The 18,329-nt window shown below is 52.3% G+C and overlaps 3 protein-coding genes across 3 annotated transcripts; 2 read left to right on the forward strand and 1 right to left on the reverse strand.

Moving 5' to 3' along the window:
- Nucleotides 1–3,862: 3,862 nt before the first annotated feature.
- On the reverse strand, nucleotides 3,863–4,384 carry LOC135366333 (uncharacterized). The gene has a single exon (XM_064599003.1). It carries the CDS (start codon nucleotides 4,382–4,384, stop codon nucleotides 3,863–3,865), a length of 522 nt encoding a protein of 173 aa, XP_064455073.1.
- A 9,829-nt stretch (nucleotides 4,385–14,213) lies between these two features.
- Nucleotides 14,214–16,232, forward strand: LOC135366334 (uncharacterized protein K02A2.6-like). Its single transcript, XM_064599004.1, has one exon. The coding sequence runs from the start codon at nucleotides 14,214–14,216 to the stop codon at nucleotides 16,230–16,232; it is 2,019 nt and encodes a 672-aa protein (XP_064455074.1).
- A 453-nt stretch (nucleotides 16,233–16,685) lies between these two features.
- LOC135366335 (uncharacterized protein K02A2.6-like) lies at nucleotides 16,686–18,128 on the forward strand. Its single transcript, XM_064599005.1, has one exon. It carries the CDS (start codon nucleotides 16,686–16,688, stop codon nucleotides 18,126–18,128), a length of 1,443 nt encoding a protein of 480 aa, XP_064455075.1.
- The last annotated feature ends 201 nt before the right edge of the window (nucleotides 18,129–18,329 follow it).

An 18,329-nucleotide genomic window follows, 5' to 3' on the forward strand; every position in this document is an offset into this window, starting at 1 on the left:
ATATTATGGGTTTAATGGCACAAAGGCAACAAAGTCCATAGAACGCCAAAACTACGGTGAGTATGTGAGAGATGATGATGTGTGAGAGAGTGTGTGTGGTAGTTAAAAGCTATCTACAGGTATGAGCGATGAAATGGACCAGAATAAGAGAGAGGAGGATAACGATAACAAGTGAGTATGGCAGTTAAAGCTATATAATAGTGTGAGCGATCAGGTGATCCAGGATGAGATATTTACATGAGGAGTTCGGTTATATTGGATAAAAGCGGAGCAATACTTAACATTTACATCTGACTAACTAACCCACACATGGTCAAAAATTGGATGGCATTATTAAACGTCACAAGAGGAGTGTCACCCAGTAGAAGGGCTGGGTGGAGTGGGACATGGTATCTGTAGAATGCGGCGAAATGCTGTTGACGTTGGTGTTCGAAGTGAGGGCAGGATGCCAGTACGTGCAAGACAGTCAAGCTGTCACCGCAGTGCGCACAAGCTGGCGGATCCTGACCCGTGAGTAGGTGGTGATGCGTGAGCCATGTGTGCCCAATCCTGAGTCTCGCGTAAAGAACTTCGGAGGATCTGTGGGCGTGTGGTGAAGAAAGGCAGGCAGCAAGGTAGGAAGCCACAGTTTATTGGGCAGCGCGATCAGTGGCTGCCAGAGGGCTGAACTGACTGGCACAGAATGCCAGGGAAGCGCATGTCGCGCGGCGCGTAGCGGTGGCAACTTAGTCTTCGTCGGCTGCCACAAGGCCCCCCCGCTAGAGACAGACAAGGGCTGTCCGACCAGTGCACCCGTTTAGGAGAGGGGGCAGGTGGAGCGAATGTGGAGGGTGGCGACGTGGGTGTAGGTGTCCGTGGTGGGGCGTCGGAGACGTCTTCCGGAGCTGAGGAGGCAGCAATGGTAGGGCATTCGACGAAGGCAGGCTTGACTCGATCAGCGGATACGGTTTCAGGCTTTCCACGGATGGAAATGCGGAAAGTCTTCTCGCCCCTGCTGAGGACGGTGTGTGGCCCTGAATATGGAGGCGTGAGCGCCCGACGGACGGCGTCTGTGCGGAGAAAGACGTGTGTCGCTGTTGCGAGCTCCTGTGGGACGTGGACCTTGCGGGAGGAGTCCGTACGGGTGGGGGTCGGCCGAAGGGAGGCGAAGAAACGTTGGAGGCGCTGGAGGTACTCCGCGGGGGCGGGCGGGTGTTGTGGAGGGACGAAGAAATCCGCAGGAAGCCGAAGAGCAGACCCGTACACAAGTTCGGCGGAGCTGCAGCCTAGGTCGGGCTTCAGGGCGGCACGGATGCCCAGGAGCACCAGGGGTAAGTGGTTAACCCAATGGTCACGGTCCTCGCGAGCCATGAGGGCGGTCTTGAGGTGTCGGTGAAGGCGCTCGACGAGGCCGTTTGATGCAGGATGGTATGAAGTGGTGCGGAGCCTGGTGGTGCCGAGCAGCTTTGTGAAGGCGTTGAAGAGGCTGCTCTCAAACTGACGCCCTCTGTCAGTGGTGATCTGGGACGGGACACCCAGGATGAGAGGAAGGCCGAAGCCACGGTTTCGGCTGACATGTCCGCCATGGGCGTAGCTTCGGGCCACCTGGTGTACCTGTCCACAGCAGTGAGTAGGTAACGGTACCCGGACGATGGAATTAGGGGGCCGACGATGTCCAGGTGAACATGGTCGAAGCGGATGCCGGGTATGTCGAACTTGCCGATGGGTGTGAAAGTATGACGGTGGACCTTTGAGCGCTGGCAGGATTGGCAGGCGCGGACCCAATCGCGGACGTCACGGTTCATTGATGGCCAGACGAAACGGTCTGCGATAAGTCGTTGGGTTGCGCGTATCCCAGGGTGTGCCAGATCGTGCATGGAGGCGAAGATGGGACGCCTTAGTGCGGCAGGAACGAAAGGTCTTGGGCGTGAAGTTGATAGGTCGCAGCAAATGGTAAGAGGCTCGCCGGGGACAGGAAAATCCTGGAGGCGGAGGGAGGTGTTTTGACTGAGGCGTAGCTGCTTCAGTTCGTCGTCGTCAGCCTGGGCTGCGGCGAGGGCAGCGTGAGACACGGGCTGGGAGACGGCAGACAGGGACGGGAATCGGCTGAGAGCATCGGCCGGGCTGTTCAGGGTGCCTTTAACGTGCTGGATATCTGCACACAGCTCCGCAAGAAAGGCCAGTTGCCGAATTTCCCTGGGAGAGTAGCGACTGCTGGCAGAGCGGAAGGCATACGTGAGTGCCTTATGGTCAGTGAAGATAGTGAACGATCGACCATCCAGAAAATGCCGAAAGTGCTTCACGGCAAGGTACGCAGCCAGCAGCTCTCGTCCGAAAGTGCTGTACCTTTGTTCGGGAGGTTTGAGGGCTTTTGAAAAGAAAGCGATCGGGCGCCAGGAGTCTCCAATCCGTTGTTGGAGGACTGCACCAACAGCTGTTCCTGAAGCATCCACCATCAGTGAGGTGGGAGCATCGTGCTTCGGGTGGAACAAAAGGGTGCACGCCGCGAGATCGGCCTTGATCTTGGCGAAGGCTTCATCGGCTTCGGCATTCCAGGAGAAAGTTCGTGATTGTACTTTCGTCTTTGCCAGGAGAAATTCCAGGGGGCGGAGGGTAGTGGCACAGTGTGGAAGGAAGCGCCGATAAAAATTAATCAGACCCAGGAATCGGCGGAGCTGGCGGATGGATGTAGGCTTCGGATAATTGGTGATGGCATCGACCTTGTTGGCGAGTGGTGCGATGCCGGCGGGAGAGACTGTGTGGCCGAGGAACTCGATGGATGAGACGCCGAATTCGCATTTCTGGAGGTTCACGACAATGCCGTGGGACTCGAGGCGCGCGAAAAGCTGTCGAAGGTGTTGAACGTGCTCTTCGGAACTCGTTCTCGCAACCAGTAAGTCATCCATGTAGGCGAACACGAATGGGAGGCCTCGGACGACGGAATCAATGAACCTTTGAAAGGTTTGAGCCGCGTTGCGGAGTCCGAAGGGCATACGCGGGAACTCAAATAGACCGAAGGGGGTTGTTATAGCGGTCTTCCGGATATCTTCGGTTGCGACGGGGATTTGGTGGTACGCCTTCATGAGGTCGATCTTGCTGTAAAGGCGCGTGCCGTGCAAATTCACCGTGAAATCCTGCAACCGAAGCAAGGGATATCGGTCGGGCACGGTGACGAGATTTAGGGCACGGTAGTCCCCGCATGGCCGCCAGTCGCCGGTCTTTTTGGGTACCATATGTAACGCTGAGGACCAATTGCTTGAGGATGGTCTCGCGACGCCGATCGAGAGCATGTGGTCGAACTCTGATCGAGCGATCTTTAGCTTTTCTGGAGCAAGAGGACGGGCGCGGGAGAAGATGGGTGGCCCTGTTGTTTCGATGTGGTGAACGACATCATGAATAACGGGCCGGTTCCAGTCGGGTGGTTGCGTGAGAGACCGAAATTCCCTAATGACGGCAGCGTAAGGAGAGGATAAAGCAGAAATGGGCACGCCTTGTTCACAGGAGACGGCGTCGACGGAAAGGGCTTGGACAGACAGATGGGTGCAGGTGTCGACCAAACGCTTACGAGCAACGTCCACAGCGAGATTGAAGCGGTGAAGAAAATCGGCGCCCAGGATTGCCTGCTTGACGCCAGCCACGAGGAACAGCCACGGAAAATTTCGGCGGAGGCCGAGGTTCAGCGTGGCAGACTGCTGTCGGAAGACTGGTATTCCGGTGTCGTTGACAGCGGTGAGGTGGAAAAGTGGAGGCCTGCGGCGGTCCGCGGGAGAGGCAGGGAGTACGCTCACGTCGGCGCCGGTGTCGACGAGAAACCGGGTACGGGACACCCTGTCAACAACGTAGAAGAGGCGGCTGCTCGCCGTGGTGGAGACGGTCGCAGCCATTACCGGTCTCCGGTCGCGTTTCCCGACCAGGTACAGGGCCTCGTGCAGCAGCGGGCTTCGGTACCAAAGCGCTGGTGGTACCAGCACGGGCCGATAGGCGGGTCGTCGGCAGTACGTCGAGGTGAACGCCTGCGGCTGGATGAACGGGAGCCGAAACGTCGTGGACTGCGATGGCGCGGTCGAGGGCTGTGCGGCGCAACAGCGGACGCCACCATAGCAGATAGGCGCTCGAAATCCTCGCGGAGCTGGACAATGGGGTCTGCGGGCGGCAGAGCAGTGGGTGGACAGGCCTGAGGGTGTGGACGGATGGGAGGATTTGTGATTGCCGCAGGTGGAATTGCAGAGATGGAATGGGGGGCAACCTCCATTACTTTGTCGGCCAGGAGTGCCAATTCCGGAAGCGAGAGTGTCGAAGCGGACGTAAGGATCATCTGGACCGTTGGTGGGAGTCGTTGTAGGAACAGCTGCTTCAGGAAGCTTGCATCGAACGTCACTGCTCGCTCTCCGAGAAGGTTCTGCATGTGACGCAGGAGTTCTGTCGGTCGGCGGTCGCCCAGATCTTCAGCTGACAAAAGCTCCTGGAAGCGCTTTCGCTCGGAGGCGGTCGTCCGTTCGAGCAAGGCAGCCTTGAGAGCGTCGTACGGGTTTGCGGCGGGGGGCGCGGTGAGAACATCGATGAGCTGGGCGGCAACTTCCTGGGGCAGGACGCTCACCACATGCCGAAACTTGGCCAGCTGGGAGGTGATGCCGCTTAACGCAAACTGGCATTCGACTTGTAAGAACCACACGGTGGGGTTGTGGCTCCAGAAAGGTGGTAAGCGAATGGCGTAGTGATGGATCGACGACGCTGTGGCACCTGCGTTGGGAGGCTCAGTGGGAGGCGGTGGGCCTGCTGATGCATCGGTGGAGGGAACGTGCGCCATGGAACGCTGCAAGTACCGGGTCACCAAAAACTGTGGGCGTGTGGTGAAGAAAGGCAGGCAGCAAGGTAGGAAGCCACAGTTTATTGGGCAGCGCGATCAGTGGCTGCCAGAGGGCTGAACTGACTGGCACAGAATGCCAGGGAAGCGCATGTCGCGCGGCGCGTAGCGGTGGCAACTTAGTCTTCGTCGGCTGCCACAGTTCTGTTGATGTGTTCAGTCCGATGCGGGGGCGAAACATGTGGCTGTGTGAGGTGTAGCTTGTTATTTTTTTCCATGTCCCACTCCTGCTGCCACTGTATGTAGACAGCTCCCTTTAACACTGGCAGGATGTCTTGGTAGGGTAGTCCTAGAGCTGACTCCTCTTGTGCCAACGCTCGCCGACCCTCACGGTCGGCTCGTTCATTCCCCGGGATCCAAGGGTGGCGGGAGACCCAGCAGAGACAGATTGAAAAGCCTCGGGAACAAAGGTCAGTCGCAAGCGCTCATACTCGCTTGACGAGGTGATTCTTGCTTTCATAGCATGAAAGCAGCGCACGCACAGAGCTTAGGGAATCGGAATAAATTACTGAATTTTGAAGGTCGTTTTGTTGAATGTGCCGCAGAGCCAGGAGAATCGCGTAAAGCTCTGCGGTGAAAACTGTGGCGTTCGTGTTCAGGCATGCCGTCATAATAGAATCACCTTCAAGGGCAACAGCCGCCACACCATTGCTTATTTTGGTCCCATCAGTGTAGATTGCATGGTGGTTCCCGAAGTTATGGTGAATCTCCAGGAATTCCTGGAGAATGACAGTGTGTGCAGTGGATTGTTTGTCAAACTGTGTAATTTTTAAATTGGATTGTATTAGATGTCTCTGCCAAGGGGCAGCACCGAGGACTGCCTGCTGCAGGGGAACGCGAAAGGGACTGAATCCCAGACGGGAACTCGCCGCCTGCACGCGAAGCGGAAACGTGGGTAGAACAGAGGACTTTGCAAGGAGGAGTCGCTCCAGAGCGGGGTTCACACTACAGTGTACAACAGGGTAATTGCCCTGGCATCTGTACTTTGGCGCAGTCTTCACATGTTCAAATTGTCTCCGTCTCTCGAGCGACCATTCATTGCCCTCAACATATAAACTCTTCACAGAGGACGTCCGGAAGGCACCGGTGGCGAGTCGGGTGCCGTCTTGGTGGATGGGGTGCAAAACCTTCAATGCTGAAGGCCGCGCCGAGCCATACACGACACTCCCGTACTCAATTACTGATCGTACAACCGAGAAGTAGACCCGCAACAGTATGACTTTGTCGGCCCCTCACGATCGATGGGATAAAACTTTGAGTATGTTGGATGATTTGAGGCACTTCTGCTTTATGCAGTTTATGTGTGGCACAAAAGACAGCTTCTTGTCAAACACCACCCCCAGAAATTTTTGCTCATCGGAAACTGGTAGTGTGTTGCCACCGAGAAGCAGCGAGGGATCAGCAAATGTGCCTCGCCTCCTCGTAAAGACTGTCTTTTGCGCGGAAAACGTGAAGCCGTTTTCATCAGCCCACTTAGAAAGCTGTCGAAAGACTTGATGCTGAGTAGGAAACCTGGACATCGTCTACGTAAAGGGAGTACTGGACGCCAGGTGGGATGGCTCTCGCTATCGAGTTCATTTTCACAACGAACAGCGTAACGCTCAGCACAGACCACTGTGGAACCCCGTTCTCTTGTACAAAGATGTTAGATAAAGTGGAGCCCAGACGGACACGAAACTTTCTATCCCTAAGGACATTCTCAATACACCTGTATATGCACCCTGTGATACCACATGCGTGTAGATCTTGCAGAATCCCGAAGCGAAGCGCAATGTGGTATCGTACGCCTTTTCGAGATAAAAAAACACGGATACGCAGAACTGCCCACGAACAAAGCCTCTCTGATTTGTGATTCTAGGTGGAGTAGGTTGTCCTGGGTGCTTCGGCCGGAACGAAAACCACTTTGGTGTTTGTCAAATATGCCTGCCTCTTCCAAAACATATACGAGCCTTGCATTTACCATGCGCTCAAAAGTCTTCTCAAGGCAGCTAGTTAATGCGATGGGGCGATAACTAATAGCAGCAGACGGGTCTTTCCCTGGCTTGAGAACCGGAACCACTTCGGCTAGCTTCCAGGACAACGGAAGAGTTCCTTCTCTCCACACACGGTTAAAAAAGTGGAGTAAGATTTGTTGCGACTGGGGTGTTAAATGCCGCAACATGTCATAGTGTATTCTGTCAGGGCCAGGTGCAGTGTTCTTTCTTGCATGTAAGGCTCTCTGAAGTTCATGTGCGTTGAAGGGTACATTGTAAGGCGCTGTATCTTGTTTAAGCTGTTTAATGATGCGTTTTTCAGCAGCAGTTTTGTGTAACAGGAAACGCTGGCTGTAGTGGGAGGAGCTAGACACGTGTTCAAAGTGTCCGCCAAGCACGTTAGCTTGTTCCTCCAAGGACGTACAGGGAACGCCATTCTGTGAAAGACAAGGCGCAGTAAACCCTTTGTATTTCCCGGAGATCTTATTGATACGGTCCCACACAACTTTGGCTGGAGTTCGCGAGTTCAATGTACTCACGAACTCCTTCCACGAGTTGTGCTTGGCCTCCTCCCTTGTGCGTTTGGCTGCAGCACGCTTCCTTTTGTATTCGATCATGTTGTCAACTGTCGGGTATCGACGCAAACGAGCCCACGCCTTTTGTTGTTCCTTGCGCGTCCGTTTACAGTCATCGTTCCACCAAGGCTTTGAACGCTTGGGCAGAGAGGACGACGTCTTGGATATGGATTGAGTAGCAGCATGTATTATCGTGTTTGTTATGAATTCGTTGGCCTCGTCGATACTCATGTTGTCAGTGTTGTGTAGGGTCAAGTCAGCTAGCACGCTGAACACCGCCCAGTTCGCGTCCTGCAGCCTCCAGCGGGGTTTTCGCGTACACAGCACAGCATCATCACACTGATACTCGACCCAGGTTGGAAAATGGTCACTGCCATAGGGGTTTTGGATCACGTGCCACTGTAGATCTTGTGCAATGCTCGCACTACAGATGGAAAGATCCAATGCAGAGAACGTCCGTGTTGATGTGCTGCAGTATGTTGGTTGTGTTGTGTTCAGGAGTGTGATGGAGTGGCGGAGAAGCAAATCCTCAAGAAGTCTTCCCCTCGAGTCCAAGTCTGAACATCCCCACAAACGGCTGTGTGCATTAAAATCCCCCATAATGAAGAATGGGGCTGTCAGGTGGTCTAAGAGATCTTCGATATCCTGTCGCTGCACATCTGCTGCAGGATGTGCAGGAGGAAGATATATTGAGCAGAGCGTAAGTGGTGTAGAGAGATTCAGTCGAACAGCCACAGCTTCCAAAGTTGTTGTCAACGGCACCTCAACTGCAGCAACAGACCGGGATGCTACAATCGCCACTCCACCTGAGGATCGCGAAACCACCGGGCGATCCCTCCTAAACATTTGGTATTGTTGGAACGGATTTGTGTGTCCAGAGTTCAAATACATCTCTTGGAGGCAGACGCCAATTGGCCTGTGCGCCTCCAGGAGGTCATGCACATCATCAACATTTGGAAGCACTCCCCTGCAGTCCCACTGCATGAAAATCTTTTGCGTATTTTGGATGTTTTGTGTACTTAGGGTGCTTGCACCCTGGCTGGAGGTGCGTTCGGTGGCACCTTCTGCGAGTGTCCTCCGCCTCGACCCGGCTGTTTCCCCTTCTGTTGGTCTGGGGAATGCTGAGGGGTTGGCGATAACTTCTGCGGCGTGCAGCCGTCATCGACATCCATCGACTGGGGTACGGTTTGGACCGAGCCCTCACCGCCCCCATTCCCTTCGGAAAAGGTATTGCCTGCCTGATTGGGGCTGGCGACCTCCGTGTGGCCAGCCCTGGGCAGGCCACGTTTCCCTTGGGCGACACATGAGCTATGTCCTCAACGTTTGTGTCGGGAGTCTTGTGTGGGGACTCAGTCTGAGTCTCCGCAGATTTCCGAGGTGGCGCCACTCCCCTGCGCATTACCTCGGAGTACGAGCCCTTTCTAGAAAATGCTACCTGTGCCTTCGCTGCAGTATAAGAAATATTCTGCTCAACTTTAACTTTCAGGATTTCCTTTTCGTCCTTCCACTGTGGGCAGGACCTGGAGTATGCTGGATGGCTACCACTACAGTTGATGCATTTTGCGGCATTTTCACATGTTGGCGACTCGTGGTCTTTCCCTGCACACTTTGCACATGTCGTTTGTCCACGGCATGTGTGTGAGCCATTCCCAAAGCGCTGGCATTTAAAACAGCGCCTTGGGTTTGGAACGTAGTGCCGTACATTACAGTTGAGGTAGCCAGCATGTATTGTAGTTGGAAGAGTGTGGATGTTTGTTGGTATTTCTTTGCCGTCTCTACGCATAATTATTCTCCGTGCACTGACCACTCCATGCTCTCTGAGGCCTTCCTCAATTTCAGAGTCAGAGCACATCAGGAGCTCTTCTTCTGAGATGACGCCTTTTACGATGTTTATTGTCTTGTGCGGAGTGACTGTGACAGGTATGGCGGCAATTGCCTTCAGGGACTGGAGGGACACGCTCTGTTCCTTTTCTTCGACCTCCACCTGGATGACACCAGAGCGCAGCTTTCGAGCAGTGTAATTTTCCCCAATCGTCTGTTCCAGAACTTTAGCAGTTGCAAATGGAGACAGCTTTGACAGTGACTGGGTCAATTCATCTGCGTGTATAACTAGGGCTTTGGGGAACCATGCTGGCTGTTTCTGGTAGAAAAACTCGGTTGCTGGATTATCTTCGGTGCAGCGCCTCTTCAGGCGCCGATCATGGGGGTTTTTAAGGGATTTGTTTGCCATATGTGTTGTGTGTATGATTCAGTGCGGAGGCCGTGCCGCCCACCACCGAGCCCAACCAGGGAGCCGTGCTCCGCACGGTGGCACGTGCCGTCAGACTATACCCAGGCGCAGGCGGGTAGCTCTGCACGAGGTTGACCCTTGCCGCCGCAGCGACTAAGCTGGATAGCCCTGGCCGGGCCTTCCAGGACCACCCGTCTATGGGAAGCTGGGGCCAAAGCGGTGTGTTACTTTCCCGGAGGGGCCGCTAAGGGTCCTAAACATCCTCCGGGGCCACTCAACCGCCAGGATTCCCTTTTCCCGAGACACGGGAGAGCCACGCACAGCTAGACGTGGGGGTCTCGAATTAGGGTCAGGTGGAGCACTATTACATCGCAGAATATGAAGATCATTGTTAACTTGCCAACTTATTGGGGGGTGATCAATGAACACAAGCGCAGGAAACCTTGTAACACCCTAGTCGAAGACCTCAGGCAGCTCTGCATAAACGCCGACTTTGTGGACTACCGCATTCACGTAGAGACAGAAACCTTCTCTGTACATAAGACCATACTCGCAGCGAGGTCGTCTGTTTTCAAAGAGATACTCAAACGTCATCCAGATTCATATACGATCGTTGGATTTAGCATAGAAGCCGTAAGCAAGATTTATGTATTCAGATTCGTTTCGAGAACCCAATATTTCTGTTCCGGTAGAAATGCTTCACCTTGCCAAGATATTCAACTGCAAATTACTCCAGGAAAACACACCTGAATATTTAGGGACAAGGATCACTAATGAAAATGTAATCGCGTTGATGCAGGCGGCCTGCGTAAACCAGTCTGAAGACCTTCACAGGCACATAAGGCAGTTTGTCACACAACACCCCGAAGTGACTATCACTGAAGCTTGGCGAGGGATGTTACAACATTGTGCAGGGGTGGGGGCACCCGCTCACTTCGTTTAGTTAAATATGAATAGCTGTATGTATTCAAAAATTTGTAAAATATGGAAAATTCAAGAAAGTTAGGTATTTTGCATTTTTAGCTGTGGTAGCTGTGGCTGCTGCCAATGTCTTATCAGTGATCTGGTACGTACTGGCAGTCAATTTCGTTCAGATGCGCCCACGTTTGCTTCTTGAGTGAATTGATAGACGATGTTTCCTCACAAAGTTACGATATAGTGCAGATATGTCTGACAAATGATCTTAGGGTGTTTTCACGGGATGCGACTTTTTGCTACAGCTGTGTTCCTGTTACGGTTGCACGCAACCGAAGTTGCACGAAATAGGTCCCTTTTATACGGTGAGCAACCCGAAATGCCATAGTGGTCACCGAGCTCGGCAGATGGCGCGAAAGAACGTCATGGTCATCATTTTGTCTTCGTTACTAAACTATATCCTATCCATCTCCCTTGCCAAAGAAGAAGAGGTCCTGCACTCTTGGAGAACAACAACATTCGATTAGGCCTGCGGTGTGTGGCCCTACCCCATATCCAAACCCACAATGTCTAAGCGCCCCCTCAACGTAAGTCACGCTTGTAGCACACCCCACGTCATAAACAGCTGGCATGAGTGGGAGCTTCCCCAATGCGCGGTTACTCTAGAAGGCGAAAATTATGAAGTTCAGGATCAGCCGATGGTTGAAAATGAACAATTGGACACTAAATGGGGGACTTATCTTAAAAAGACAGCGCCGTTTGAGGAGACCGCAATTGGTAGTGTGCATACAACTGCTCCACAGTCCGGAAAACAAAAACGTGAAAGCCAAATACACAGTCGACATTGTGGCTGGACCACGTTTTAAACACGACGTCAATCCCGTGTTTCACGAACTTCGAAGTTTTGAGACCTGTAATGTTGTCTCGAATTAGAGACAGGTGGAGCACTATTACATCGCAGAATATGAAGATCATTGTTAACTTGTCTACTTATAGTTTTGTGATCAATGAACACATGCGCAGGAAACCTTGTAACACCCTAGTCGAAGACCTCAGGCAGCCCTGCATAAACGCCGACTTTGTGGACTACCGCATTCACGTAGAGACAGAAACCTTCTCTGTACATAAGCTCTTGAGGATCTGGAGCACATTCTTCTTCATTGCCCTCACTACGAACCTTCCCGAACCACACTCTCCGAGTCTCTTCGTCAGCTGGACTCTCGCCCTTTCTCCCTATCGAAATTGCTTAGCCCCTGGCCCAATCCAGCCCAGCAACGCTCTGCGGTCAAAGCTCTTCTGACATTTCTGGACACCATCGGACTTCGATCGTTATTGTGAAGGGGCTCGTTATTTTATTCCCCCCATTCCATCCAGCAATGGGGTAGAGTATCGCCTGTGGCGATGAAACTCCCCAATCTCCAAGGTCGAAAATAAAGTTGTTGTTCTGTACATAAGACCATACTCGCAGCGAGGTCGTCTGTTTTCAAAGAGATACTCAAAAGTCATCCAGATTCATATACGATCGTTTGATTTAGCATAGAAGCCGTAAGCAAGTTTATCAAATTTATGTATTCAGATTCGTTTCAAGAACCCAATATTCCTGTTCCAATAGAAATGCTTCACCCTGCCAAGATATTCAACTGCAAATTACTCCACGAAAACACATCTGAATATTTAGGGACAAGGATCACTAATGAAAATGTAGTCGCGTTGATGCAGGCGGCGTGCGTAACCCAGTCTGAAGACCTCCACTAGGCACATAAGGCAGTTTGTCACAGAACACCCGGAAGTGACCATCACTGAAGCTTGGCGAGGGATGTTACAACATTGTGCAGGGGTGGGGGCACACGCTCACTTCGTTTAGTTAAATATGAAGAGCTGTGGTAGCTGCGGTTGCTGCCAATGTCTTTTCACCCAGGCGAAAATCTGGACTGGTCCCAGAATGGTTCCAGTTGAATCTGGACTGGTTCCAGTTGGATGTTTGATGGTCACGGAATGGTTCCAGTTGAATGTGGATGGTCCCAGCTGGATTCCCAAGTGGGGTGGCTGGTTCCACTTTGGTGACATCAGTGGTACCACTCTGGTCTCAGATGGTTCCAGAAGTTCCAGCTGGAGCCTCACAGGTACCATTTTGTTCCCAGAATGGTCGCTGAGACTCCAAGTTGGGCAGCTTCCCAGCTTCCCCCTTTGAGATTTCATCTTGTCCACACTTGCCATGTTTTGTTTGATCTATTACTCTGATCTATTTTAGCACAGGCATGGTCTCTTTTTATTGCTGTTTATCCAGGTGCGCGCGTCTACGAATGCTGTAACTCCGATTCGTGCACATATTCTCATCTGAGGTGAATAACATAACATATTAAGTACCAGAGAAATGTAAAAAAATACATAACAACAACAAAAATTAAGCTAAATACTAGAAGAAAGACAACAACAAAAAAAAGAAAATGTGATTGCAGAGGCTGATGCAATGTGAAGACGCCACGGCAATTCAAACTTCAAACGGCGAGAGCCGAGAGGGAGAGGAGAGAGCGAGAGGCGAGCGACGGAGCGAGAGGGCGATTTGGCAGTTGGAAGTTAGAACTTCGACGTGTCGCAGCAAGTTCGTTTTGTCTTCAGTAACCATCGCAAGGATGGTGATGGTGTATCTCCTGTGCAGTATTTACGTGTGTTTCAGTGCGCTTTGTAAGACATTGCGAGGACAATGGTTCCTGTGCAACACATTGTCGATTTCCCGAAAGAGTTTTGACGCCAAGAAGACGTAAACGGCGTAGAGGCAAGAACGCACTGTGAAACGCCAATCGGACTGCACGTCGCGAATGTTTGCAGGTATGGGTGATGACCGTGATGTTTTGATTACTATTAATTAGAAACTTCGAGAAACTTGAAGAGAAACAGGATAAGAAGATTCCGAACGTACGGTGAAGGGGAATGGGGTGTATGTCGCGACCTGCATGGAAAACAGGAGTGTCGTGTCATCTTCTCTAAGAAAATACAAGATGTGAGGTGGCCAACGAACGAAAGCTCCCTGTGGTCCGTGAGTGCATCGCACAGTCAGGCATATGCTTTGTCTAGGCACAGTGAGTGATCAGACTTATACTGCTTATACTACGTGATATGTAAATGTAGAGATGTATTGATTATTTCTTTCTGCTCAGTGTATGCTTTTAGCAGAATAAACGGTAATTTACTTGAGCAATATGTGCATTTCTACGCATTATTTTCGGTCATGCATTCAGTGGTCCCAGCTGCTAAGTGGCCGGATCCCGGACCACTTAACAGAGGGAACCACTGGATCAATTCCACTGGTTCCACTTCAAGTGGGACCATCGTGAAGCAGGTTCCACTTTCAACTGGTCCCAGTCACTAAGTGGTCCCACACTCAAAGTGGGACCTGTCCAATAAACCACTTTGAAGTGGTCCCACTCCAGATTTTTGCCTGGGCAGTGATCTGGTACGTACTGGCAGTCAATTTCGTTAAGATGGGCCCACGTTTGCTTCTTGAGCCAATTGACAGACGATGTTTCTGTTGTGTATGTTCAAAGATACCGCGCTTGACTGTACAATGCGAGCTCAGCAGCGCGAGCTCTCGTTCTTGTGTGCTGGTTCTGGAACTGATCGGACGCGTGTTCTGCTTGGGAATAAAGTAGTGTTGGTTGCTACTCCGACTTGACTCTATGTCATTACAACTGGCGACGACGGATGTAGAGAGTCTGCAACAGGCAATGCCTACCGGAGCTTCGGGCGACGTGACTGGACAGTCAGTTCCAACGGCTATGGGATGCCTAGGACACATCGAGCCCTTCGATCCCAACATGTCGGACGGCTGGGAGTGCTACTTGGAAAGGATAAACTTGTGCTTCGAGACCAACGGGTTATCGGATGCCGGTCGACGCAAGTCAGTTTTCTTGACTTTGTGCGGATCCGAAACCTACGGCTTGGTTCAGTCGTTGTTGCTTCCTCGAAAACTGGCCGTATGCTCCTACCAGGAGGTCCACAATGCCCTGACTGAACATTTTGCCCCACAGCCGTCGGAGATCCTTCGGCGGTTCCACTTCCATAAAAGGGACCAGCAAGAAGGGGAGAGTATCACGAAGTACATGGCTGAAATTCGGAATCTAAGTGAATTCTGCAACTTCACGGACTTGGACAGTATGTTACGCGACCGTCTGGTGTGCGGCATCAGAGACCAGGCGATCCAGAAACGGTTATTTGCTGATTCCAAGCTCACGCTGAAGTCGGCCTTGGAGATTGCGCTAGCCGCTGAGGCCGCCAACAAGAACGTCTCGGAGATTAAAGACGCAGCGAAAGAGCTTCACTACGCTTCGAATCAGGCCACTGGAAAAGTTAAAAAGCGACACCGCTCCAAGGAACAGCGTCGTGAACCCCAAAAGAATGGCTGTAACCGTTGCGGAGGAAGTCATGACAATCAATCGTGCCGCTTCAAGAATGCGGTCTGCAAGTTCTGCAGAAAGAAAGGACACCTGGAGCGTGTGTGCTTTAAGAAACAGAAGTCAGCAACGGGAGTTCCTCTCCCAGGACCTCTTAACCACATCGAGGACGACGTCCTGGACGAGGTGACAAGTTCGATGAACCACATGGACCGGCAAGACAACACAGGGGACACTGACCCTATCATGGTCAAACTTAGACTGGACGGAGCACCATTGGCCATGGAGGTTGACTCTGGGGCCGGACCTTCCGCCCTCAGCGAGACGGTGTACCGGAAGCTTTGGAGCCGGCCACCACCGCTTCAGACGTCATCAACGGTTCTTCGGACTTGGTCTCAGCAACAAGTACCCATCCTAGGCTCTCTTGACGTTGAGGTGCAGTACACCAACATCAGTACTCGACAGTCGGTGCTGGTAGCACCTGGCGACGGCCCGTGTTTACAAGGGCGCTCCTGGTTCAGAGACTTGGGAATTGAGGTTCAAGGAGTTCATGCCATGCTTGATAAAGACCAGGTTTGGTTACGCAACCCGGTGTTCGGAGGAGGACTGGGAAAGTTCACAGGGCCACCAGTCACGATCGACATCGAGAAGGATGCTACACCTGTTTTCAAGAAATGCCGCCCGATTCCATTTGCCATGCGCGACAAAGTGTCGTTGGCTATCCAGAAGATGGTGACGGAAGGAGTCCTCGAGCCGGTCGCGTTCTCAAAATGTGCTACGCGAATTGTACCGGTTCACAAGCGGAACGGAACGATCCGCATCTGCGGAGACTACAGATGCACGGTGAATACCGTAAGCCAACCAGACAAGTATCCATTGCCCACATCCACAGAGATGTTCGCATTCCTGGCCAATGGGGTGTTATTTACCAAGCTTGATCTGGAACAGGCTTATCTACAGCTGCCAGTAGATGAAGAGTCATCGTCGCTCTTGACGTTGAATACGCCACTGGGGCTTTTCAAAGTAAAACGCTTGCCATTTTGGGTGTCCGCTGCTCCAGGGATATTTCAACGCTTCATTGAGACGGTACTACATGGTGTTCCTGGCGTTGCAGCTTTTCTTGATGACATCATCATTACTGGAAAGACGGTTCAGGAGCATGACCAGAGAGTCCAGCTACTGTTAGAGCGACTGCAACATACCGCCGACGGTATCCGCCCGTGTGCTGAGATAAGTGAAAGCGGTCCACGATGCCAGGGAGCCGAACGACAAGAAAGAGCTCCAGGCTTTCCTGGGACTTGTTAACTTTTACGACCGTTTTATCTGGAACAAGGCTACTTTACTAGAACCTTTACATCGCCTTCTGGACAAGGATTCAAAGTGGAGCTGGACAAGGGAACACAGACAAGCTTTTGGAAACTTAAAAATGGGGTTAAGCCCTGAAATGTTACTGTACCACTACGACCTGGGGAAGGAGTTAGTTCTGGTGTGCGACGCATCTTCATATGGGATAGGTGCGGTGGTTGCCCACGTTGATGACAACGGGTGCGAGACGCCCATTGCCTTCGCTTCCAGGACATTACACCCAAGTGAGCGCAACTACGCGCAGATCGACAGGGAGGCTTTGGCAATCATATTTGGAGTGACCAAGTTTAGGCAATACCTCTACGGACGCAAATTTGTGATATACACAGATCACAAGCCGTTGCTTGGTCTCCTGCACCCACATCGGCAAATGCAACAAGCAATTTCGCCAAGATGCTTCGTTGGACGCTGACGCTCGGAGCATACAGTTACGAACTCCGTTACCGGAAGGGAGAAGACATGGGCAACGCCGATGCCCTCAGCCGATTGCCACTAGAGGCGGAGCCCGGAGCCACAGCTGAACCCAACCCTCCGGAGGTTTTCCTTATTGAAGAAGTGCCACAAGCAGCGATACATGCCAGAAACGTTGCTGCTGCAACAGACAGAGATCAGGTGTTGCTTCGGGTTCAACAGTGGACTAGAGACGGTTGGCCGAAGTCATCACCTCATGCGAGAGATCTCAAGCCTTACTGGACACGCCGTTTCGAGATATCTATTCAGGATGGTTGCCTGCTTTGGGGAACCAGAGTTATTGTCCCTCAAGCACTACGGCAGGGGATCCTCACCACACTGCATTCAGGCCACGCAGGGATCGTACGCACGAAAGCAATGGCCAGAAGCTTTGTATGGTGGCCGGAGATCGATGCTGACATTGAGAGCATGATCGGTCGGTGCACCCCGTGCCAATTAACGCGAAATATGCCACCGAGAGACACGTCACACCCGTGGCTGCCGCCGCAGAAGCCTTGGTCAAGGCTGCATCTGGATTATGCAGGGCCTTTTCAAGGGCGCACGTTCTTGGTGATCGTCGATACTTTCTCGAGATGGCCGGAGGTGATTCCTGTGTCGTCGATGTCGGCGGCCGAACTGATCCGTGATCTTCGCCGTGTGTTTGCGACGCACGGATTGCCCGATGTCGTGGTTACCGACAATGGCACGTCTTTCACTTCATCCGAGACGGCCGACTTCCTAAGAAGGAACTCTATCAGACACATGTTCTCTCCGCCATACCATCCGCAGTCGAATGGCGTCGCAGAACGTATGGTGCAGAACGTAAAAAACAAGCTTCGCCAACTACGACGCGACGATCCGGACTGTCGTCTATCACGTCTGTTGTTCGCATTACGTACAACACCATGCGCGGACAGCACAAGATCTCCGGCGCAACTGCTCATGAACCGTAGCCTGAGGACCTTGCTAAGCGATGTCCGGCCAAGACGACAGTTGACGGAGGAAGCTGACCAGTCACTAGAGCGAAGATTCAAAGCTGGTGACAAGGTGTTCGTACGTAGCTACAGGGGTAACCACAAATGGCTACCTGCCACGGTGGTTGGCGTCGAGGGCAACTGCACTTTCAAGTTACAACGCGAGGACGGCGAACTGCAAAGAGCGCATGCAAACCAGATGCGCAGATGTCAGGCAATTTGCAATAGCCACGACGACGCCAGCAGTGAATGGTGGTTATTTCCAACCCCAACTCCTACGCCGAGCACAGACAATGCAGCATCGCCGGAGACAACAGGAAACACATTAGTAGATCCTGGTGCATCGGGCCTGCGACGCTCTGCGCGAGCTAGAAAGAGGCCGGACTTCTACGGTGTGGTGGTCTCGAAATAGGTGGGGAGGACTGTTGTGTATGTTCAAAGATACCGCGCTTGACTGTACAATGCGAGCTCAGCAGCGCGAGCTCTCGTTCTTGTGTGCTGGTTCTGGAACTGATCGGACGCGTGTTCTGCTTGGGAATAAAGTAGTGTTGGTTGCTACTCCGACTTGACTCTAGGTCATTACAGTTTCCTCACAAAGTTACGATATAGTGCA

Source organism: Ornithodoros turicata, chromosome 8, assembly GCF_037126465.1.
Source record: "Ornithodoros turicata isolate Travis chromosome 8, ASM3712646v1, whole genome shotgun sequence".
Taxonomy (NCBI): domain Eukaryota; kingdom Metazoa; phylum Arthropoda; class Arachnida; order Ixodida; family Argasidae; genus Ornithodoros; species Ornithodoros turicata.